The sequence below is a fragment of the Bactrocera oleae genome, chromosome X (assembly GCF_042242935.1).
Source record: "Bactrocera oleae isolate idBacOlea1 chromosome X, idBacOlea1, whole genome shotgun sequence".
Classification (NCBI taxonomy): Eukaryota; Metazoa; Arthropoda; class Insecta; order Diptera; family Tephritidae; genus Bactrocera; species Bactrocera oleae.
This window is the reverse complement of record NC_091541.1, coordinates 29287075-29313985: the sequence shown is the minus strand read 5'-3', so window position 1 is coordinate 29313985 and position 26911 is coordinate 29287075. Positions and strand designations below refer to the sequence as shown.

Below are 26911 nucleotides of genomic sequence, written 5' to 3'. Positions count from 1 at the left end.
TCGCTACTTCTGCATATTTTATTTTTTCTTATAAAATAAGAATTTGTTTGTTGTTACGTATTTTCATATTTCGCATCTTTTTTAGCGACAGTATATGCGCTAAAAGCTACCTTTAACGTTTTTTGTGCTGTGCATGTTATATTGAAATATGAAAATTCATGTATGTATTTATAGGCAACATGAGCGGTTTGATTCTGTGTCATTGTTTAAATGTGCTAACAAAATTTTCTTTCGATATTTAAAACCATGCCGTGTGCATCATTAAATAAGTCGTCATCGCCCGTATTTTCTTTTCTTTTCTATCCCTGTGTAAATGTGTATGCATATTAAGTGAGAAAAGGTAAAGAACCAACATTCAAACAAATAAATGAAGTGATAGAAAAGTACATAACACATATGCATTATGTAGGCAATCCCAAGATTCATAGATACGTACTTTTGTATGTATAGACTTGTTTCATTGGGCGTCTAAAAATCGAAGAGATGTTTGTAACACGCTGATGGTAATATTGTAAGTTTGGCAGCTGCCACAAAATAACCAAAGTTACCTATCAAATACAGTAATAATAAAAAAAAAGGTGAAGAAAATTTCGATAAATAGCAACAACAGCAAGAATCATATAAAATTGGCAAACGTGCAATACTATGTGCAATATACTATGGATTTTAGTGATTGAGTAAAAATTTTCCATTTAGTTTACATACGTACATATATAAAATGATTTTTCTGTTTTTGGTGATCGCTTAAGTGTTGGAATGAAAGGATAAAATAATTGTGTTGTTTAGTGACATATGCATTGTTATTGCTTGTAATAGTGTATTGTTGTGTTGACGCCACTGCAACGCTGCACAATGAAAGGAAACTATTGCGAAGGTGTGCGGGTTTGGTTATAATAATATTAATTGTCAAATATACTCTAAAACACCTATCTAATGGAAATGGGAAACATTATGTAAAATTTTGAATTATTGAAGTGCCAGTTACACTACTCCAAAAACGTTTTCTTATTTCTAATATTTGAATATATAGGATAGTTTATCACACACACGAATTTGAATATATGCCCATATAATATCTGACATATATTGTTGTTGTAGTAGCGACAGAAGACACTCCTGGTATTCTCATATATCTTCGTCATAAACGTCAAAAACTTTAACATACATATGTATATGTCTAATGCTACGAGGGAACTTAAAATAAATGCATGTTATAATAACTAAATATAATTGTAACCAGGGTTGCATATAATACATTAGAAAAATAATTGAATTAACATTAGAACTAATTCTTTTTTAAATCCCAAACACGAGATTACAAAAAAAGTGTTCTTAATTCCATCAATCCGGTATCACTATAAAATAAAAATAAAACTAAAAAAAGTTTAGTCCCAAATACCGGAACGAAAAATAAAAGACAAAATTCAATCCCAAATACGTAGGAAAAAATTACTCCCAAATCCTGAATTTTTAATTCCAACATTGGAGTTAAAAAATTTAAAAAAAAGCACGTTACGTAAAAAGCATGTTAACATATAATGTTTTCAACAGCAAATGAGGTAAGCTTAGTTCTGTTGGAACCAATTCGTGCATACAAGAATGTATTGTTAAGAATATGGTCTAGGGAGTCAGTGCTAACTAAGCGGTCAAAAATATCGATACAAAATATAAATTCAGAGGGATATATAATTTTATTATAAATATGAGGGCAATATGAATTTCATAAATGTTTGACAGATACGATACGATAGAACAAACATTTCATTGAGACATGTGACATGTTGGCCGATGTGTATATCGTCTGTATGTGATTTTTTTTTATATTGGTTTTGTGAGGAATCTTTTGTATTTGTAAAGGCTATTATACAATAGCTTCCGAGTAACCCAAGTTAACGTTTTTTCTTGTTTGTATTTATATCTAGGCATTGTGTTATTACAATCGCAATTTTTGTGAATGGCATCATACCAGATGAATCAGTCTTTCATCACAGCACCGTCTTTTGTGTTTATTTGTGGAATAAGTGATTTCATGTTATTTTAGACCAATTTCCACGCAAGGACTGCTGGCACTGTTTAGCAAAGACTATGATAGATTAAAAAATGGTGGTAATAAATACATTGCTAGCGTGAATATACCATTATATGGCAATGATATAATTTATTTATTTTTTTAATGCGATCATAGTACCAGGCATCCATTTTGATACCATTTCTTCTAGTCAAATTATTTCACTATATACATACATATGTATATATAACCCCCTGTCTATATTATTTGGTGTTCTAACATACTACCGTAAAATTAGTTATAATACGTTACGCAAAATGTTGTGAGTGTATTATAAGTTTTTTCGTAACTTACAACCTACCGAAAGAAATTTAAGCACTCAAAACTCTGTCAGCTTATATCTAGTAAAATGTCTGTATTTATAAAGATAATTAAAACTCCCATAATCGGGATCACACTCAAAGTACAATGTGGAAAATGTCAAACACTAAAACGTAAATTTCCATTAAGTACATACACATATCTGCACACACAAACACGCAGGCGAATGGGAAAACTAAGAATACATACATTAGTATTATGGGGAAATCGACCTTGTTGCTATGAAAAATATGCAATATTTGCTTGTAATAATTGGCAAAATAAAAAATGGGAATATAGTGTTATAATTAATGAAATATCAAAGAAGGATTTCGCGCACATATTTGGCAAAAAAATATTTTACATGTGTATTGGTGAGCAGATGTAAAAAGAGTGCAACTCCTTAAAAGTTTGCTTCAGTTGCAATTTGTTGTGATTCACATACATATTGTTCGACTTTGTGATACGAAATCGAAAATATTATATTTATATGTACATATATATTATATACTTTTCACCTACTATAACTGTACCTGATGGCCTTATGAATGTGAAATTGTTTTTCATGTATATAAGTAAATGTACATGTATAATGTAATTGTGTGTGTAAATATTACAGCTAGTTTGTTTATTTTTGCTTTTGCAGCAGTGGTCGTCATTTCATAGCACAATTGTGCAAGCTGACTGACTTCACACGCACACTTAAGGCCCATTGACATACAACTTTCGTCGCTTTCCGTGACAGTTTAAACAAAAACAACGAAGCGCAGAAAACAAAGGGTATGTCACAATGAGCGATTTGCTTTCAGTGTTTATCTCTAATTAAAGAGGCGACTGTTGCTTGACAAAGCGTAAAAATGAGAATTGCCCAACATTTTGCTTGGCTTTGCGCCGAAAACTTTTTATGTTAACGCATCATTCAAAAGCGTACATCGAACTTTTCTGTCAAAACAAATGTCTTACACAAAGCGAAGCAAAAGTTCTATGTAAATTGGCCATTACACTCTATCGTTCAGTCGTTGTAGAGAGAGCGACGAGATGACTTCGGATATGGTCGTGCTACTAAGGCGAATGTGCCTCGCGCGAAATTATATATGAGGTGAATGCCGTTTGGTGTTTGAGGCGACAATAAAATTAAGGTTTTTAGGATCCAATATATTCCTTTTAATTGTGGGATAAGTAATAAAACGAAAAAAGAAGCGCGGAGATAAATCCAAGGAATGAATAAAACCTCAAAATGTAAGGGTAGATAGTTCTTACTAGTTGTCTTTATATTCGTGCTTACCCACACAGTCACAGTTCCTCTCATGCCGACTTCTGTTTTATAGTCACAAATCAGCATACAAAAGTCAAGTAAGGAGCGCTAAGTGCCGGTGCAACTGAACATTTTATACTTGCACAATTTGCAAGCATCAAAGCCGATGAAACACCTCCAGGCGTTTGCAAAACCTTATATTAAAAGGTGTTAGGCAAGAATTCAACATTCATTATTCGACGAAATAGTGAATGGCTTACAATCATATTGCTGTGGTTAAGGTGTAAATAAATTATATAATATTATAGTGAAATTTTCACTAGAATAAAAATGTTCTTTATGAATGATGACGAATAGACGGTAAAAAAAGTTTGATCATTGTTTCAAAATTTGAATGGATTGATAAAAATTTTCTTTGGGATGATATTAATCACAAATTAACATGATATGTTGAATTATTTTATTTTAGTGATTTTATTATAAACAAAATTAAAATTTACAAAGTGGTTAGTTAATAAGATTAAATATTATGAGGTAGGGTACATCTCCTTAATTCTTGATAATCAAACTGATAATTATACCCTATACTGGGTATATTAAGGTTGCAACGAAGTTTGTAATACCCAGAAGGAAACGTCGGAAACCCTATAAAATATATACATATGTATGTTTAGAAATAATCAGTAGATTTAGACGTGTCCGTCTATATATACTCGAATTACTCCCTCAGTTTTTGAAATATCGATCTGAAATCATTTATCAGAATCGTCGATATCCAACCACTATAACATAAAGCTGCCATACAAACTTTTTGTAATTTTGTAATCTTCGAAGAAATTGTTCAGATCGAATCGCTATAACCGCTAGGCATCTAAAGATATCTTTGAGAAATTTGGCATGAGTTAATTTCTTGTAAAAAATCTTTTGTATTTGTCAAGGGTATCATAGCTTCAGTGCTACTGAGGTAACGTTTTTCTTATTTTTTACGTTTATTTAATTTGGCACTATTCGACAATACACCTTGGTGAAACAGCGCACCACATAGTGACTCGTTCTAGGTGAAGTTCGGTCTCGTGGACTATTTCTGGATTTAGTTTCGGCAATTTTGCTTGTTTATATTTCCGTTTTGGTCAAAATGGGCCTCATCAGAAATAAATAGGCAGTTTATCAAGTTATTGTCTTCTTCGACCATTTCAATTATTTTTTTGCAAAATTCCCGGCGAATAGGCAATGCTAGAGGATTTAACGGATTGTTAATTGAACTTTGTACGGAAACAGGTTTAAGTCATCATGAATTACCCATGTTATTTTGTTTTATTATTAAACATGTTTACCAACCGCGTAATGATCCATCTTCTTTGGGGAGTGCCGCCAAAATCCCGTGTGAGTTTCTTTCCCACGGATATGACTGACTGCAAAGCAATGTTACCGCTGCACTATCCAAACCCTCTTTCGGTATCCCAAGCATTCATTTTTGAAAAATCTTAATAATAACCTGCCAAAAAAAAAAAATGTTAGTCAATTACTAGCACAGAAAAAAGTTATTACGATTTGTTTTTGTAGCACGATTCGTGAGCCACCTTGTGCATTGTTTACAGCTAATATAGCTCTAGTACTGAGCTGGTTAAGATTCATTTAGTTATTTTGTATGCCCGGAAAATTTTGTCAATTATTTAATTTTTTGTATGTACAATGCAGAAATTATCTGGCGGTTTAATGGATTGTGTACTTGGTTGCAGTTCTACCCTACCGTCCCCAATATCTAGCATTCGTTCGGAAAATAGGTTTAGGCATGTGGGGCGAGGAGTAGTAAGGAGCTGATTTTATCCCTTTTTTTATCTTTTGACATCACGTTATAGACTTACCAGAAAAATATTGTTCCTGAGTTTCATTAAGATACCTCACAGATTCAGCAAAATATATGAAATATATATTATATGTTATAAAGTTTACCGGAAGTTTTAAAACCCTTTTATTAGGTACGTATATAAAGACTAGGAGAGAAACCAATCCGATTTTTACTATTTTCAGCGCAAGCACAGATTATTGTCAGAAAAAGAGGTGATCTGAATTTCATTGAAATAACTCGCACATTGTTAACCGGAAGTTCGAACACCTTTAAACTAGGTATGAAGTGGTTAAGGAAAGTATTTTCTTAATTATACTTTTTTTAAACTATATATCTCAGAGACTGACCGATATTTTCGATGTAAAATTAGTCATAGGTACTGAAATTTATGATGTTATAATTTTTACCCAAGTTATCGCATGCACGCACGAACAGACATCTGGAATTTAGCTCATGATCATTAATATATACATACATATAACGGGAGAAATATTATCTTCGTCCATTTTTCGATGATACCTATGTATTTAGACTTGTGTTTTCAATTTCAATAACATGACAAAATTTTTAATTATAAATAGCCTTTTGAATTAAAAAGGAGGATTACTGTCAAAAACCACAGAATTCATAATAAAATAAACATTTAATAGGGAAATTTTTTCAACTTATCGGTCGTAAGCATGAAGGAGTTAAGCGCAATCCGAATACGAACATTTACGTTTGATTCCTGAAACTCATGAAAATTAAATTAATGGTGATGATGATGCTTCAACTTTAGTCTGCCGAAAGCTGTAAAGAGGAGAAGAAAATGTCTAGATATTTCCACCTCATCTTCCTTCATGCAACTTTGACAAGTTGCGTTCTCCAAAATCCTTAGTCGTGAGTGCCAATGAGAAAATTTCAGTTAGGACACCTACAACTGCGGCGATGTGAACCTTGTTACCTTTTACAGTTTTACAGTTTCCGACGATTTAGCTGTGGCCAGGCAGCCAGACAAGTTAAATATGGAAGTAGATTGATGATATTGCTGGTGAGGCAGTGGTTCAAGTTATCAAGCAATGAAGTCGATAGTTAGTCCAGTCATGACATAACGGCATGCAGATTAGTGCGTTCCGATCTGCCTTTGCTGTTGGCATACTGAGCCCCTAATATCATGCTTCTCGGTATACTGCAGTTCAAAGCCAAAAATAAAGTAAAACTAGGAGAGACTAATAGGCCTGCAACCCTTGGAATCGACAGAGAGCTCTTGCCGGACTTCGGAATAAACGCCACCCTTACCTGCCTCTAAGCTTCAAAAATGTGGTTTAAACTAACTCAATTCGCATAGATAGGAACCAATCTGCTGCATTACACTTTGACTGTTAGCTGAAGTTCCGCAGATATGCTGCAGTCAGTTTCCGGGGACATAAACGATTTGAACGAACTTAACGCCCGCCTATGTGAGCTGGCGCTCGTCCAAAAGATCTAAGAAGGCTGTACTGCCTTCCGTAAGTCCAGTGAAAGTGAGCGTCTAGGAGTAGTTTAACGACTCTTAGCTGCTCGAAGTTCAGTCACCATCCTCATTTCTAAGATAACACTTCAATGCTTTCGCAGAAGGATGTCCATGGAACTCTCTTGGCTTTCATTGTTTTCGACTTCCTGTCCGACACAGTACCCAGCCGTAGCTAGAACCACTTTTGCGGGCTTTATTGTAGAGTTTTCTACTTGAAGATCTGATCTTTGATAGTTCCGATGTCCAGCAAAAGAGTTTCCCTTTGCCGTTCTGAGTTTTCGGAGGACACGAGCTTTTAAGAAAGGTTCTGCATGCAGCATATAACTTCAGATTTTTTTTTTAATTCAATAGCAATACAAATAAAATAGCCATGTAACATTCCATGTAACAGTACATAAAGAAATGGGGAACATTAACCTAAATATAAATACCGAATCGTTTTGTTCAGTAACTTAGCATCAATGAATTATCTACTGAGGATATTGCCTTGATTGCTGCTTGGCGTAGATGTTTACCCTGGAGTTGCCAGCTGATGCATTAGAGGTCAGCTCCGCGGCTTTCCCAATAGCAAGAACCTTTAATTGAAATATATTGCAGTGGTCCGGTAACTTGAAAAGCTGCCTTAAGTCTAATTCTGGCCGGTATATTCCCGCACCAATATAATGTACCAAAATACTTGAAATTTAGTTCACCTTCTATAAATAAATTAATTTAATTGAAGACTTATTGACTAACAAAAACACTAAAGGATTTGTGATGCAAATTATTTAGAAGACGGCTATATTTTTTAGCTTAATCGGTGAGAAATTATATAGTAAACCTGTTATGTTGGAAAATGTTGTCTTATTGCAATGTTTCACTCTTCAACGAAGCACATTGTTCTTTTAATTGAATTATTTCATCGCAAAAGTACTATGATAAAAGCTCTACAGTAAATTTACAATTTTATAGCAATTTGAGCTAAAATTCTCACCATTTGTGTTCTATTAACAAATACGGCTTACAAAATATTGTCATATATAGGTATATATACACAGTCAAGGAAAAAGTTCTACATACACTTTATTTGCGAGACAAAAAAGTAATTCATTCGGTTAAGGACCGTTTTTAAGGTTTCACGGCTGCTGATGTCATATTTTCGTATTTTCTTTCCTAGAACGTCTCAAATATGCTCGAACGGATTTATATCTGGTCACTGTGGTGGTGAATTGAGTTGTCTGGGGGTATTATCTAGAAGTCAATTTCGAACAACGTGCGCCGTGTGCTTTGGATCGTTGTCATAGTTGCCTTCAAATTGTGTTCCAATATGTTTTAATAAACAAAGCGGTCAATAGTACCACCTATAAAAACCAAACATCCAACTCCATAGTCAAGATGAAGTTTACGATTTTTCGCAGATATTAGAGGTTTTTTGCGTGCTACTCTACTTTTATATCCACAATCACGTAACGCATTACGTACAGTTCTTGAATATACATTTATATTCGAACATTTTTCTGTGCAATCCGACAACTTTGAGGAACTTATTTTCGGATCCTTGTTGATTTATTTTATAATGGAGCTTATGTCTCACCGAGAAAGCTTTCTGGGTCGGCCAGACCGTGGCATATTTTCGATACTATTAGTATTATTGTAGTTTTTAATAATATTTTGTACCGTAGAATGGCTTAATCTTACAGTTTAAGCAATTTCCCCCTATGGATTTCTTTACGATTTGCAATTTTACATAATAAAATTTTAAATGAAACTTGTACATTTTAATAACTTAAATACTCGGAATAAACAAATCAAGAAAATACACGAGTAATTCGCTTTTTATACTTTCGCAACTTGTTGCTACAGAGTATAATAGTTTTGTTCACCTAACGGTTGTTTGTATCACCTAAAACTAATCGAGTTAGATATAGGGTTACATAAATATAAATTATCAGAATGAAGAGACGAGTTGAAATCCGGGTGACTGTCTGTCCGTTTGTCCGTCCGTCTGTGCAAGCTGTCTCTTGAATAAAAATTGAGATACCATTATGAAACCTGGTAGACATGTTTCGTGGTACCATGAGACGGTTGGTATTGCAGATAGGCGTAATCGGACCACTGCCACGCCCACAATACGCCATTAATCAAAAACAAATAAATTGCCGCAATAAGATACAAGACTGTTATTTGGTACACAGGATCACATTAGGGAGGGGCATCTGCAGTTAAAAATTTTTTTTAAAGTATGCTATAATTCACTGGAAGCAAATGTTTTTAGAACATCTACCTACAGTGTGAAAATAATTGAAATCGGGTGGCAACTCCGCCCACTCTCCATATAACGGTACTGTTAAAAACTACTTAAAGCGCGATAAATCAAGCACTAAATACGACAGAGACATTAAATTTTATCTCTGGGATGGTATGAGATGACTTTATAGGAACCGCGTTCAAAATTAGACAGTGGACGTGGCACCGCCCACTTTTAGGTGAAAACCCATATCTTGGGATCTGCTTAACCGATTTCAACCGGTGCATAACGTTCTTTTCATATTTTTATGTTATAGTGCGAAATTGTCCATATAACACCATTTTCAATTCCATCTGATTCTTTCACTTTCCACTATGCATATCAAGCAACAATGATTATATCGGGGTAAAACTTTGCGTGAATAATACGTTTAAGGTATGCCACCTTGTGACCAAAAATTGTCTAAATCGAACCAAAACTGTTCAAGCCCCTAAGTACTAAATACGTGGACCCCAGTGCCCATAGTTGACCTTCTACCGAAAATATCGGTCAATCCACAAAGAAATCTCAAACGAGTATATATATATACCATTTGACTCTGCGAGACTATAAAATGTTCGGTTACATCCGAACTTAGCCCTTCCTTACTTGTTTCAGTTGTAACAGTTATTCGATGAACCTGATCAATCGTAGAGTGTTGATACCAAAAACCAAATTGATGATTTGGAATATGATTTTTCTCATCAATTATTGGTTTTAATCTTTTCAATAAAAGTTTGTCAAACAATTTGGACATAACCGGTAGCAGAGAAATTGGTCGGTATGATGTGGTTTCATGGGGTGGCTTTCCAGATATGGGTATCTTAATAACTTCAGCCACTTTTCATAAAGACGGTACATATTGTAGTCTGAATGATGCATTAATCAGATTGGTTATTTTAACTAATGCTTTCCTTGGTAGTTCTCTAAGTATCGGGCCGGTGATCAGGTCGAAACCAGGAGCTTTTTTAGGGTTCATGGTATTTTTAATTTCGTTTTTGATTTCAGCTAGAGTGACCCGTGGTATTTCCATATTTTCTTGTGCAATAGTGTTTGGTAACAGTGTAGTGTCATCCATCGTGTTAGGTTGAAAAATTCTGATAGTTATTTCTAGCCCAGCTACCTTCAATGTTTTTAATTGGAGGGGTTTGCATAATTGGCCTCTTCAGTCTTTTGGTGGACTTCCAAAGTGAATATTCAGTACTTGAGTAATTTGTATGTTCACGTAGAAACGCACTCATGGTATCGTTCTTAAATTGTTTAATTTCGTTTTTCAATTGAGACGTTAAGTTATTCAGTCTAGTTTTATCTTGTGGGGCTCTGGTTTGTTGGCTTTTTTCCCCGCTTTTCTTTTTTCAAAAATTAGTTCCAAACAAACTTCAGATGTATTTTGCCACGCTGAGTACTGGATATCATTGGTCAGTTTTTCTACATCCAGATCTAACTGCATGATAAATAAATCAATAAGATCAGGAACCTTGTTTGGGTCGGTAGGCCAGTATGTGGGTTTAGCATTAAAATCACCACCAATGATGAATCGTTTTCCTATGTTTTTGAAAAATCCTTCATATCTATCACACTTAATATTGTGTTTCGGGGGGCTGTACAAGCTAACTACCGTAATGTTACCATTCTTTGTTTTAATATTTATTGTCGTTGCTTGTATATCTTCCGCTTCCAATTTCATTTCCTCATTATGGTTGAAATTTTCATTGATTATTACCGCACTCCTCCCCTTGCTGCATTTTCTGGATGTATAGTGTGGTAGACTTTATATCCTTTAACAATACAACTACTTATAAATGAAAAATTAGTTAAATAAACATTTTCCAGTAGACCAAATTGTGAATCTAAACCATCCTCGAATCCCCTTGAGCTCCCACAAAAAATTTCATCAAAATCGGTCCAGCCGTCTAGGAGGAGTTCAGTAACATACACACGCACACAAGAAATATATATATATATAAAGATATGACATTATAATGATTTTTTTTTTTAATTAAATATAAAACAAAGTAAATTTTTAAATGTTATAAAACAGCATAAATCTTCAACGGCAGTGAGAAGAGTCTAGATTATATATATAATCTAATCACTTCAAATTTTAGTTCGGAACATCGTATAACTTCTCGTCGATTGTGATAAATTGGGACTGGTATGGACAGAAGTCGTAAAATTTTCGAAGAAATCTCGAACAAGGGTTAGCTTGTCTCTAGACAAAGTAAAAGAAAAATAAACCGATTCCAGCTTAAAGTCAAACGAAAGATCCCTGGAGGAGCCATCAGTCTCAAAGATTTGGTATTCATAATATACTGCCTTTTTCGGCTTATAAAAAAAATACGCAAATGTTATTAGTCGGCCTGACAGACCAATACGCGGATATTAGTAGGGGTAATAAACCAATACACCACAAATAATTCGTAAATGAAATTTATTCAACCAAGTAAGGAAGAGCTAAGTCCGGGTGTAACCAGACATTTTATACTCTCGCAATTTGTAACTTGGATCAAAGCCTTGGAATCACTTTCCGATATTTGCAACACTCTACAGCGTGGGCCCTTATAACTGTCGTACTTGTTTGAAGCTTCGTTATGCTGAGCCAACTAAGTTTTAATGTTTTCCCGTTACACATTTCTATTGTCACATATATTTTTAATATACGCATAAGTATTATCAATTGGTATTCAGTTTTTGTGAACAATGTAATCAAACAGAGATCTGGTGAAAAAGTTACATTTTCAAGGGAAAACAACAAGTGAAATTGTTAAGATCCTCCAGAGCCTTGAAATTAATCGCAGATTCGTTCAACGTACTGTGGCTCGATTTAAGACAGGTGGTAGTGTTAAAATATCCAAAAAACCTGGTCGCAGTTACACGGTCAGAACTCCAAGTCTGGTGAAGATTGTACTTGAGCGAATAAGAAAAAATTGTGCAATTTCTGGAAGGAAACTGCCTAATGACCTCTGAACATTGAAAGGTATCAAAACACAACCTCTATTATGGTTTGCGGAGCCATATCTGCAAAAGGAAAACTCCCTCTCCTTTTTATTGACAAAGGCATAAAAATTAACGCAAAACATTATTTGGAGAAAGTGCTTGTTGGACACTTCTCTGCTCATGTATCCAGTCTGCAATAATCCATACTGCTTTCAACAAGATTCTGCCCCGGTTCAAAAAGCAAGAATTGTTTAGCTGTGGTGCAAAGACCATATGCCCTGTTTCATTTTAGCGGATGAATCGCCCCCTTCTTCTTCGGATTAGAATCCTTTTGATTTTTGTGTGGATACATGGTGAGGAAATTAATAAATGTAAAAAACTAAAAGCTGGACCATATTAACCGCCGTTTGCACAGAGTTTGAGACGAAATTCTTGAAGAAGTTGTGCTGCCTGTACTAGTTTCCAAAACTGTGTGAAGCTTTTAAAAGCAATGAAAGGGAACGATTTGAATTAAAACAGACATAATGCAAGTCTATTGTTTAACTAATAAATAAAACAGTTTTCATCCTAACTTTAATATACAGTTGTTATTTTTTTGCAGAAAATTAGTTACGATAGTGTTTATGGCTAACACTGTATTAATCTATTGAAAGTATTGCCGTGATTTCATCCACTTCAGGCAGGAGGATACATTAAGACTTCTTACATATTGATCGATAGATGCGGTATAGAGCGAACCGGAGGTTCGAAAATATTTATGTTAGGTATATGGGGGCTAAGAGAAGTTTTGACCCGATTTTATCCATTTTGAACACAAGTTGTGGTTTGATTTCGATCAATTTTTGGACGTAAGATGAAATACCATAAAGGCACTATTTGGGCAAAATTTTATTCTGATAACTTCATTGATGTTTGATTTGCATACTGCAAAGTGAGAGAATCAGATGGAATTTAAAAGTCTGTTATATGGGAAGTAGGCGTGATTGTCATCCGATTTCGCTCATTTTCACAGTGTCTGCTAGGAATGTTTTAGTAACCTCACACACCAAATTGGTCAAATAGTTTCTGAGATAAAGGATTTCGCCTAAGAGTAGGCGGTGCCTCTTTTACAACTGCTCTTATAAAACCTTTGCTTACCAGCATGTTTATGAAATTTGATGTTTTTAGTGGATTTATTCATTCAGTTATCTCACTTTTAGTGGTTTTCAACATAGCTGTTAAATAAGGAGTGGGCGTCGTTATTATCTGATTTTGCCCATTTTTAAAGAATTTCAAGAGTTGGTAAAATGACTTCTTTTCACCAAGATTGGTTGATATAGTTTAAGCGGCTTGGAAAATATGTACATTAAACCATTTAGGGGATGGGGCCATGCCCATTTTAAAAAATTTCTTAGCCCACAGTTGTCCCTGGCTACTTGGATCTCCTGTACTAAATTACCGTTATCTATCTTAATTCAGTGATATGGCACTTTATAGGTTTTCTTTTCATGGCGTGTTGTGGACGTGGCAGTAGTTCGATTTTGCCCATCAACAATACCAACCTTCTTATGGTACCAAGAAACATGTGTACCAAATTTCAATAAGATATCTTAATTTTTACTCAAATTATCGCTTGCACAGACGGACGGACGGACGGCCGCACAGACATACAGTCACTTGGACTTCAACTCGTCTTATCATCTTGAACTTTTATATACATAATCTTATATCAAACTCAATAAGTTGTAGGTGATACAAACAACCGTTAGGTGAAGAGAACTATTATATTGTACTCTGCAACAACATATTGGAAGAGTGTATGCTTTTTTATTTTTATTTTTAGGGAAACTTCGGATAAGTACGCGGCTCTAGTCCCGCAAAAATAAATAAGTAAAACTCAAAAGGAGTCTCGAAAATTGTTAATCTTACAACTAAAAGGAAATCACTACTGAGATAATTTTAAAATGTTGAGCAGAATGTGTAATACCACAGTAGCATCTCTGGCGGTAAGTTTACTGTTGCTGAGTTGCGGGTTAGCGAGAGCAACAGGTTCGTCCATGACTTCCCTCAAATACCAGATGAGTTCGTCCAATGAAAACGATGATGATTACTTGTCACAAAAAGGTAAGTGGACCAGTTGAGAAAAAAAGCGCCAACTAACTTTGGAACGGCACATTATATTGAAAGGGTCTCACTCTTTTTGTTCGAATCATCAATAAAATTAAATTATTTCGAATTAAAGATTGCCTATATCTTAATTCTTTATTAAAATATCGTATATATTGGCCTATATATATAGTTTAAACGCAACTGTTATTCTTATATCGGGTGCATTTGGGCTTGGGCCTGGAAAGATCTGACCTGGTAGTATTTGCAATTACTTTTGGCATTAAGCTAAATTGTACTCGAAAACACCTTTCCATGCAGTTTTGTTAAGAGAAGTCAAAATTTGATATGACAAATATGAGGTGTGATCAAAGGATAATGTGAATTTTGAATTTTTTTGAAAAGTACTTATTTATTCATCAATATCTATTTTGTCTCCTTTAAAGTAATCCCCCTCGGATATAATACAATTCTGCCAACACTTTTTTCAACCCTCGAATCACTTCTGAAATGCGCTTTCGGTATGGCTCTTTCTTCGATTCTGATTTTATCTCTCAATTGTGACAAAACGCTTTCCTTTTGGGAATAGGAAAAAGTCGCAGGGAGCCAAATCTGGTGAATAAGGTGGTTGAGGCATGATTACGGTTTTGTTTTGAACCAAAAACTCACGAATAAGCATTGATATATGAGCTGGGGCATTATCTGATGCAGAATCCCCGATTTGTTTTTCCACAATTCCGATCGTTTGAGTCGTATTGCTTCATGCAAAAGTTGCATAACTTCCTTGTAGTATTCCTTATTAGCTGAACGACCTTTTGGAAGGAACTCATGATGATCCACACCATTGTAATCAAAGAAAACAGTGAGCAAAACCTTCCATTTGATCGTACTTGGCGTGCCTTTTTCGGTTCTTTGCTCATCTGGCAGCTTCCATCGGGATGACTGAGCCATGGTTTCGACGTCATAGCCATACACCCACGTTTCGTCACCAGTTATGAATCGTTTGAGCAAACCCGGATCGTTTTGGACGTCATTCAACAACTCCTGAGCGATACTTATGCGATATTGCTTTTGCTCAAAATGTAGCAATTTCGGAACAAACTTCGCTGCCATACGTTTCATGCTCACAGCATTCCAGAAAATTGAATGGCATTAGCGGATAATATGCCAACATCCTCTGCAACTTTCCTAATAGTGATTCGACGATTTTCAAGAAAAATTTCATTGTTTCGATGTTTTCTTCGCTTGTTGCCGTGGTCGCACCTTCAGGATGCTCATCGTCACCAACAGCTTCTCGCCTTCTGTAAAGCGCTTGTACCACTTATAAACACTTTTTTGAAACAAAGTGGACTCACTGAATGCCTCAGTCAACATTTAAAGTGCTAAATGAAATTGGCTCCTAATGCGAGCTCATGATAAACATATGTGCCCGATTATAACAAAAACAAAATATCGTTAATTGAATGTACATAGCCCACGAAAAACCAATACTCACCTTTTCCTTTAAACACACCGTTTCAAGTTCAATATAATACCTATATGAAAGCTGGGATAGTTCGTGGATAGATTTTACCCTTGCTCGTAACCAAATTATAGGATATCCGGGAGTATACGTTAACTACCATTAGGTAAACCAAACGAGTATAGTTGCGCCACCTACTACGAGAGTATAAAAGTAATTAATTCTCATAAATATGTATATTACATATCATATTACCATTTCAGAAAACGTTTTGGAAAAATCCTATCATGGATTAATACGTGAAAATGAGACTTTGGTTGAAATAACACCGCTAATTAAAGTAGATGAGGAGAAAATATGCAACTTTCGAATATTAAAGAAACCATATCATGAAATACCATTCCAAGTGCGTATAATAAACATGAAAAAATTAAAACCTTTTATAAATGCGTATATTATAATTTCAGATTGAATTAGTAAACAATTTAGGGATTTTGAAGGCTCGTCGCACACTTAATTGTGAGAAACGTAAAAGTTATCATTTTGAGATTATGGCCATTTTTTGCGATGGCACACACTCGGCCACGGCCAATGTTCATATAACTGTTATTGATATTAATGAATACGCACCAACATTCCTTCAGCCCTCGTATGTAACTGAAGTTGATGAGGGACGCTTATATAAGGAAATTATACGAGTTGAGGCGACCGATAAGGATTGTACACCTTTATTTGGCGACGTTTGTAAATATGAGATACTCAACAATGACCAGCCTTTTATCATTGATAATGAGGGCTCAATCAAGAATACTGAACCATTATCACACAAAGCTTCGCATAATCACATTTTGTCGGTGGTGGCATACGATTGCGCGATGAAAGAGTCGGCTCCAATTATGGTGAGCATTAAGGTGCGTCGCGTTTGTGAAGCGAGATTTCTCGGAATACCCGAACGCATAGACTATACGGTGAGGCGAATAATATTTAAATTTGTAAAATTAGCAAATATATAGAACTAAATTTAGTATATATCTAGGCATCGACAACAGAAAGCCTTTCGCTCTTCCCAAACGCACGCCTGGAACTTTGTGACTTGTATTGTAGCAATCAGAACTTGAATATTCACACATCTGTGGCTTTGAAGGTAAGTAACAAAAAATTTAATCAAAGCTAGTAAGTAAATAAGCGGTTTGTTAAAACATAATGGGATTCTTTTTTAAATATTTATTCATTTGTATGCAGTAATGTTGTCGCCTCTAAATCGCCACTATTCGATATTATGCACTTATTCTTCCAATCGTTGAAGCACTTTTCAAACACAATTTTTGGGACAGCCTCTAGCTCTTTCAGCGATGCGCTTTTAATGTCACCTATGCTTGTAAAACTTTCTTCATTTTTGGAAATAGGAAAAAGTAAAACGGAGCCATATCTGGCAAATATCAACTATAATAATATTTTTTCAGTAGGGCTTACAAGTACCTGGCGAGGGACAACGAATATTAGGAAAACATCTTTGATAGTATAGTAGTATTTAAGTAGAATTTAACTGTTCCAGTTCATTCTATTGAATCCACTTTATCACGTTTTTAAAGAGAAGATCTTGGAGGTAGGTGCCCAGTGATTACCCCTAAAATGTTACTGATTTTCCTCTTACTTAAAAGTACCACCATCAAAGCTTCTTCAAAGTACTTTTGTGCACCCTGTTTTGATAGCGCTGCCCTGAGGTGTTCCTCTAGAGTCCCTTGCTTCAAGCAAATATTAACAGGGCTGAATGCTCTGGGGCAGCTTCGAGCAGCTTGTCTGTCCTTTCATTTCTTTCTATTCCTTTATGACTGTGTAATTTTTATCCAGTTGTCTTCTGAAAGTTCAGTTATAGAATACTTGTAAGACCTAACGCAGTGAGACTTAGTGTAGGCGCTGTGGATAGCCTTAATTGCCGCTTGGCTATCCTTTAGAAAGTTAATTGACATTCTGGTGAGAGCAGAAGCCCACTTACCTTCTGTTATGCCAACAATAGCTTAAAAATTTAATTGTAGGAATTTAGTTTAAGGCTCTGTGTATCCTTTTGATCGATCGGTAAATACATAGATTTCACTGTCGACCACAGAACCATTGGGCAATTCTATTTTACTGGGGAAGAGAAACGTTGAGTTCACCGTCCCGTATGGGTTTAATTTTCTCAGTCTACAACCCTTAATAGCAGTATAAAGATTGGGACTTTGCTGTTAAAAAAATGTTCCACGCATTTATTATATTAAAAGAGCAGCTCTCAATCAAACGTCCAATGTAATTCTATGAGATGCTTTTCACATAAAATATTTTGGTTCAATAGCTGTTAAAATTTGATTGTTTTCCATTCAATATTCTTTCAGACAAAGCATATTTCTTTTGGTTGCGATCGTGACATTAGCAACTGCTCGACAAGCCTGTCCTTAATCGACCTATTGCCTCGAAATGCTGAATGGACAAAGGACCTTAGTTACGATGAGGGTTTTGAACCTGTGTTTCATTTCGATGGATCTACTGGTGTAATCGTACCAGACGCACTTCTTACTCACCATGACTTTTCGACACGCTCTTTCAGTATAGTAACAATTTTTAGACACTCCAGCATGGCGTCAGACAATAAGCACATTAAAGAACACATCATTTGCAGCGCCGATGATCACAAAATGAATCGACATCATATGGCATTATTTGTACGCAACTGTCGACTGATATTATTGTTGCGCAAGAATTATAACGAAGGGGACTTAAATATATTCAGTCCTGCTGAGTGGCGTTGGAAAATACCGCACGTCTGCGATAACGAATGGCATCACTATGTTCTGAGTGTCAATCAATTGTCCAAAGTTGATTTATATATTGATGGTGTGTGTTTTGAAAACTCGGTCGAAGATCGTAACAACAACCCGGAAGTCATAGACGATTGGCCGTTGCATGCCGCTCATGGGGTCAACACTACTCTATCAGTGGGTGCCTGCTATCAGAGTTCTGAGAATCGTTTAAAACATGGTTTCAATGGAGATATATCTGAGATAAAAGTATCAATCAATACGATACTCTCGGCGGAAGATGTGCGCTGCGGTACCAATTGTGCAGAGCACTTGTTACCTCCTCCAGAGAATTTGTTAGAGGCTGGTTCACAGGTACAAGCCAATGCTCAAATGAATGAAATTTACATTCAAGGTCAAAGCAAAAGCAATGTTGAACTGCTACTGCAAAAAATTCAGTATGTTAACGTTAAAGATTATCCAACAATTGGCCGCCGCAATATTGAGGTCCGCACAACCATGATGTGCATTAATCAGAGCGCCACTCGTTTACCTATCATCGAGACGTACATCATGGTTAACGAGCCCAGCCAATTGGTAATGTCAGGAGGAATAGCAGACAATAGTGGAATGAACGTCGGAGAATTCAAAGACAAATTGAAGACATCCACATATACACAAAAGTATTCTTTCATAACTAGTAGACCAAGCACTGTAAACGATCAGGGGCAGCACATGCAAGAGGAAATTATTAACGAGGAAAAAGCTAAAATTATAATAAGTGGTAAGCTATCAAATATCAATTACACATGTGTAAGTACTAGTATCTCGTTTTAATACAGTGTTTAATAATTTATTAGTTAAATTGTCGTTTCTAACATTGAGAGTATGTTTATAGATGTATAGTAAGGACACTCTGGGTTATTCGGTATTTTATGCCAGAGATGTGTTACTTATAATTTGTAGATTATATTCAGTTGACCTCATTTACTTTGTTGGTACTACATTTACATAAACTTTTTAGAATGCACACAATGGTGGTGTTTAATGTTATTTGAATTTCCTACTTCATTAATGGTAAAATTTTTTTTATACATATTCAAACCATAAGTTCTGTTACAAGTTCTGGCAGTTATAAAAAATAAACTATAATACATTTTTAATAAAGTTAATTTTATTTAAGAATGCATATATTAAATGAGTGATGAACAGAATTGTATTCGAAATGGTCACATTTTGCTTTCACACAAGCCCTCAAACGATTTGGCCAATAATCAGTAGCAGCACGCACAGTTTTTATTGGTATTGACGACGCTGCTCTAACCAAAGTTTTTTTTTGAGACTCCAAATTTCTGTGGGGTATTCACCAGGCGATGTTCTCCAACTCTGATCACAAATTGTAGTGCAATGAATTCAAATCTGGACTTCCAGACGGCCAATCCTCTGCAGCTATGAAACCCGGAATATTGCTGTTAAACTACTGCTGTTTGATTTTCGCCGTATGTGTTGGAGCAGAATCTTGCTGAAAGAACCAACACTCTCCATTGAAGAGTGTATTTACCACGGCTTCTAAAACATCCTTCTGATACACTTTTGGTCCAGTTCAACCCATTTTTCACAGAAGTGAAGAAGTGTAACGCTTTTTCAGGAGACTCCTCAACAAACCATTACAGCAGCTAGATGGTGACCACATTGAACCAGGGGTTATATAACAGTATAGGTATAACAGCTTTTTACGTTTTAAGATTTTGTGGTTTTGCTTATTAAAAACTTCTTTAATAGTAAACTTTTTACATCTGTAAAAAGGATACTGTCATGGCCGTTGACCGCGTGCCACTGAAAAAGCCTCTTGCATGTTGAGCCTAATTTGCTTTAAGAGCGTTGTCTGAAGATGATCAGTTGACCGACGGTAAGCTTTCAAGGGGAGATCATTTATTCAAATTGATCTGGTCGATATATCCATTTCCCATAACATAGTTTTCTATTTCTTAAGGGATTTCTGCGACTGCGTTTGCGAATACTGTTTATTGGTTTAATTCTTTGCGTCGTCAACTGTAGACGTTTGGAAAAATAATCAATAGCGTGGGGAACAAACCTTTTGTGGAAGTGTTAACTTTTTGAGAAGCTCATAAACTCCACACTTATATAAAGCAGTCACTGCAATAATATTTGCTTTGCCGCTCCACTCCGTTTTTAATAAGCGAAAACAAACACTGAACTGATAATTATACTCGTATATGCGTAGACATTGCACACAAATTATAATTTAAAGTAAGGAAGGAATAAATTCCGGTGTAACCGAACATTACATACTCTTGCAGGATCTAGATCAAAGCAGGGGAAATACCGTCAGGTGTTGGCAAAACGTTATATTAAAATATTGCGAAAGATTTCAACATTCACTATTCGATGATATCCTGAATGGATTACAATCAAATTTGGTATCTTATTAACTTAGATCGAAGGTCAAAGACTCAATTAATTTTATAACTATGTATATTTTACTTCTTGTCAGCGAAAATTATATGAAAATTATCTGCAAATAAGATATGTCTGACATAGACTCAACCGAAGAGGCTAAATTTAATATATTGAGTTGATTTGAAAACCGTCAACCAGAGGAACGGAATTCAATTAATTAGGGATATGAGCTTTCGACCAAGGTCTAGACCAACTCCATTCATATTCAGTGCTGAACTATTAATGTCATTGTATACTTTTTAAGTTGGAAAGTGAAGATCACTAAACAGGGTATATAAGGTCTAAGCCTATTGCATTAACCTTTGACATTGCTCAGGTATACTCGTGAAGAAGTAAATTTATAAATATTTAATATAACTCATACATTGACAGACATATTCGGCATTAGGTTTGTTAGAATAACGAAAATCATTACATGTAGTATAATATAATTTCAGATATTTCCGTACAGACATCTTACATTTCCTATATACCAAATATAAGACTTTTAACCTTTCGGTTGGCAGTTGACCACTATATACGGTATAAAGCCTACCGGAAGTTTGAAAATTTCCCGATTTTATATATTTGTGGCATTACTACATACAAAATGGACTCTGAATTTCATTAAGATATCTCCATATATAAGGTGTAAAGTCATGTTTTTTCAATTTTATTGAGATAACTCGTAGTCATAAGGTGGCACTATTCGTCCTAAGTTTTATCCCGTTATATTCATTGGTGTTTGATTTTTACATTGGAAAATGAAAGAATCAGATGGAATTTTAAATTGTGTTATATAAGAAGTAGGCGTGGGTTTTGTTCGATTTTGCCCATTTTCGCACTGCGACATAGGAATATTAGAGTTATGTTACCTACCGGCGATGCCACGCTCATTGTCCAATTTTGACATCGGCTCCTAAAAATCCATTTTATATCATCTCGGGTGCAAAATTTAATGTCTCTGGCGTATTTATTTACTTAAAACCGTTATATGGGGAGTGGTTATCATCCTAAAAAGATTTGTCTTCTGTGAATTTGGTTATTATAGCTTTAGCGGCTTAGGAGATATGTACATTAAACATATTATGGGACGGGGCCACGCTCACTCGAATAACAGTCTAATAACAGTCAGTATTGTTTTTCGATTAATGGCGTATTGTGGGCGTGGCAATGGTTCGGTTACGCCCATCTACATCTTAATTTTTACTCAAGTTATTGCTTGCACGGACGGACGGATAGACAAACAGTCACTCGGAATTCAACTCGTCTCGTCATCCTGATCTTTTATATATACCATATACATACATAACTCCATATCTGTCTCGATTAGTTCTAGGTGATACAAACAACCGTTAGGTGCACAAAACTATTATGCTTGTAGCATTGTTCCTCGCTGTATGCATTGTAAACATTGTCATAGAATTTATAGCACGACTAACTTACTTATGTTAAATACGCTGCAGTCAAACTTGGTTTGGCGGAGATTCCTCTTCTAATGTTTTAAATGCATATTATTAACTGTTTATATAATATTCGGTCAGGTCTTGTTGATTCTGAAATTTAAATGTTTTTTGAAAATAACTGTATTACTACAGCGGGAGGAATACGAGTTAATACTAGCGATTTTGCCATTAGTGACATTTTTAATTAAAAAATGCAAAATTTTGGTTTATTATATCACTCATATCTGCTATTATCTAAGGAAGGGTTTAATTTCAGGTAACACAAATAACTTGGTATCTTATCCGGAAATTAAACGCGGTGTACATATTCTGGGCGATATCAACATAACTGTGGTCAACGCAAACAATAAAATCATGCCAAATATGCAAAACTTGGATTCGTGTAGTGTTATTGTGTTTCCATCGTTAAATCCGGACCATGAGGAAATTCAAGTGGACGGTGATGAATCGCTGTCTTCAACACTGGATATAAAGACCAATATAAATAAAGATGGCGTGGAAATGGTAGGCAATGATGCTATTGAAAATTATTTGGACGTTTTGAAGGCACTGTTGTATAGTAACAAAAAGCCGGCTTACTATTTAAATCGTGTTTTCAAATTAGCTTGTACACAGCTGAATTCTGAGTTTAAAAATCAAGAATTTACATTGACTTTAACGGTGTTGCATCCCAAACTTGCACCTAAGACTACAACTACAACAGCGTCAATTTTTGGTGTAACTGAACACTCACCCTATGAAATTAGTGGTGGTGCTGTAGGATCAACATCGCCTGGTAAGTTGAACTATGGGTAGATCCAAACATACAAAAAAATGGTTTTTCTTTTTATAGATAAGAGACTCTTCGCACATGCTATGATGCATTCACACGATGTACAAGAGCCCAAAGTACATGTCCATTCAATTATACATAAAGGTATATCAAAATTTCACGTGTTAATATTTACACCGAATTTTAGAGCATAACTGATATTTTACTTTATAAATAGCTGAGAGTTCACATCCGACAATGCTCATAATTTTGATTTGCGCATTTTTGGTGGTCGTATTATGCGGATTGTCGATAGCTCGTTTAAAAAACAACGGTCTTAAGTACACGGACAGGCAGCCGTGTCCAAAGGTTGATACTGCTAATTTTTCAAAATTCTGTATGTTTACAAAATGTTTTTTTTTTTCCTAAAGATTGCCGATGAAAGCTTGGTCTGGGACGATTCCGCGTTGACGATTACAATAAATCCAATGCAAACTGATGCTGTATCGGAAGATAGTTCCGACTCTGATAATTCAGAATCAGAAGATGAAGAAGGTATGCACTTTATTTGATAAATAGCATCTATAAATATTACATCTTTCTCTTTGCCTAATATAAATCTTAAAAACAAAATAAATAAATAACGCACCCATGCACTTAACAGTGAACAGTCTTTCATCATCGAATACGTACTTCAGCAGTCCTTGTACGAAATCGACGAATTTAATGAAAACTTACTCACTGAGTTTGTCGATAGAAATCTCATAGATTTTATTTCTGCAATAATAAACGGTGTAAGTTTTTCACAAACTAAGTAATATATTATATAATTAAATTCCATTACTAATATCGTACTATAAACGGTACTATAAACGTGGCGTAAATAAATTGATTTGATGCCAGAGGAACGTAATCTGTTCACAATTTTTTATAATTAAGCCTCACTCGGGAAGTATATGATGCGCGCTGTTGCATGGCTTACGGCTTGCGTCGGTATATTATCCGACAAAGAGCTTACAAGTTTTAAGACGGCTTCGAAGAGTTCATGAGAAGCTGGTACTAAAAACCAGGCACGGTTTAAATTAAAAATAACGAGCTTGTTTACGTTGGTTCCTTGTTTTTAGGGCAAAAATTTAAACTTCTCGAGCCATTTGCAAAATAAAAAAATCAACTTGGAGGATATAATGAATTATATATACAATATAAAAAAATATATAAGATATTTAGCAAAATTAAGTGAATATATGAATTTGTTCGAGCAAACAATTAGCTGGACCAATATTGCGACACCGTTGTTGTTCTTCAGATACTCAGCTGATAACATTCTTATACAGCAACATTTTTGTGTCGAATATGATGCCTTGCTATACTGCCGCAGTGAAACTCGAACATCCCCTATGCTATTAAATCAAGATTTTAAAATGGGTGAAATCGACAAATTACCCCGGTTCCTATATAGATACTATGGGTGTATGCATTAATTCGTGCGGTTTTATAAGAGAGGGCTCTACTAGTATTATTTCGCGTCGTATTCATCTGTGGCTATATTCATTCAAAGGTACTGCCATTTCGGGTCGTTTTCAATAGATATAAATTGTTTGAGCGTGAACAACAATTTGTTTCATTCATTTGAAAATGTCGAAATTTGTACCAGATAAAGTGTTTTTGCGGGGAGTTCTTCTTCATTATTTTAACATGAAGAAAAGTGCTGCCGAAAGCCATCGTATTTTACTGGACGTTTATGGTGACCATGCTTTAGCCGAACGAACGTGCCAAAAGTGGTTTGCACGGTTTAAAAGTGGCAATTTCGACTTAGACGACGGAGAACGACCCGGACAGCCAAACAAACTTCAAGACGAAGAATTGGAGACATTGCTCGACGCAGATGCATGCCAGACGCAAGAAACACTTGCAAAAGTATTAGGAAACTTGGAAATTGGGTGCCTTATGAATTAAAGCCAAGAGACGTCGAACGTCGACCACCAAAAGAAGTCGTTTTTGCATCGCATTGTCACTGGCGATGAAAAATGGATTCATTATGATAACCCAAAGCGCAAGAAATCGTATGTGAAGCCCGGCCAACCATCAACATCCACGGCAAAGCCGAATATCCATGCTGCTAAGGTTATGCTATGTATTTGGTGGGACCACAAGGGTGTACTCTATTATGAGCTATTGAAATCGGGTCAGACGATCAATGGGGACCTCTACCGAAAACAATTGATTCGTTTGAAAAAGGCCATCGCGGAAAAACGACCAGAATATGCGACCAGACACGAATCAATAATTTTTCATCATGACAACGCTCGGCCACATGTTGCAAGGCCAGTTAAAAACTATTTGGAAAACTGTGGGTGGGAAGTTCTACCTCACCCGCCTTATAGCCCAGACATAGCACCTTCCGATTACCACTTGTTCAGATCAATGCAGAATGCCCTCACCGGAGTACGCTTCTCTTCAGAACAGGGTATCAGAAATTGGATTGATTCTTTCTTGACCTCCAAGCCGGAGAAGTTCTTTTGGGATGGGATCCACAAACTGCCAGAAAGATGGGCAAACATCGTAGCTTCCTATGAGCAATACTTTGAACATTAAATGTATAACAATTTTTCACAAGAAAGTCTTAATTTTCGTAAAAAACCGCACGAATTAATGCATACACCCATACATGTAATAATTTTTAGCATTAGCGTTGAGTATGAACGAAATCAGTCTAGACCTTGATCTCAACCGCTTACCTCTAATACAATATATGTAACGATTTACGCACCTCTTAATGACTTTTCCCTCACATGCCTAATTTATTATATTTTCTTCCTTTGGTTGAGTTCATATCTCTATGGAAGAAGACTTAACAAAATTAACCGAAAATATTTCGTCGTGCGGTAGTAAAAATTATGGGCTTGGTACTCACTCACAGCAGTTGTTGGTACATTAATTTTAATTTAAATATCTCCGTCACAAAGAAAAATGGAGTAGTGAAACGAAGTGAGTGTATATAATAAAGAACATAGTGCTTGTATCGAAAACTTTTTCATTTGAGCTGTCATACAAACTGAACCATCAGCATCCAATATTTGTATGAAAACTTCTTACTTTGTGAAGGGTATAGTAGCTTCGGTTCAACCGAAGTTAGTGTTTTACTTGTATTTATTTTAGAATTTATAAATAAAATATATTTATAACAAGCTTTTCTTAACTTTTTTCAGTGGTAAAAGGTCGGGTTTCAAATGTCAGCCAGTTGGAATGGGATAATTCAAACATGTTTACCTCGGCTTATAACTAAAACTTAAATTACTTTTTGTGTAACGTTCGAATGCCATAAAAGCTTATGCATATAAATAACTTTAGGTATTAAACAAAAGCAAATGTAAAGATAAAAAATGGCAAAGAAAACCACAATGATAATTTTGTAGACTACATCCGGTAAAAAAGAATGCTGTTCAACGAAGTCATTGTCACAGCGTACGTTGTAAACATTGCAAACACCTACACATTAAAATAATTGTATTTGATATATACATATATTAATTACTTATCATGTAAAAGCTGCACAGGAAATAAAATAACAGAGTTAGAGAGAGAATAAAGGTTAAAAATTTACTCGTATTTGAAGTGTATTAATTTAAACATACAATATATATATAAATGAGATTATGTATGTACGAGTGTAAAAGTAGTGTAATACAAATTAATAAACAAAGAAAGAAACACAAGTATTGCTTCATGATGATTATGTAAGAAAA

At 35.2% G+C, this 26911-nt stretch overlaps 1 protein-coding gene across 1 annotated transcript; it reads left to right on the top strand.

Moving 5' to 3' along the window:
• Nucleotides 1–26911, top strand: Cals (calsyntenin 1). Its single transcript, XM_070112725.1, has 11 exons — nucleotides 1–160; nucleotides 13990–14270; nucleotides 15978–16120; nucleotides 16182–16682; nucleotides 16751–16858; nucleotides 18087–19272; nucleotides 22671–23189; nucleotides 23247–23330; nucleotides 23404–23534; nucleotides 23597–23720; nucleotides 26375–26911. Exons 2-11 carry the CDS (start codon nucleotides 14111–14113, stop codon nucleotides 26449–26451), a joined length of 3033 nt encoding a protein of 1010 aa, XP_069968826.1. The 5' UTR covers nucleotides 1–160; nucleotides 13990–14110; the 3' UTR covers nucleotides 26452–26911.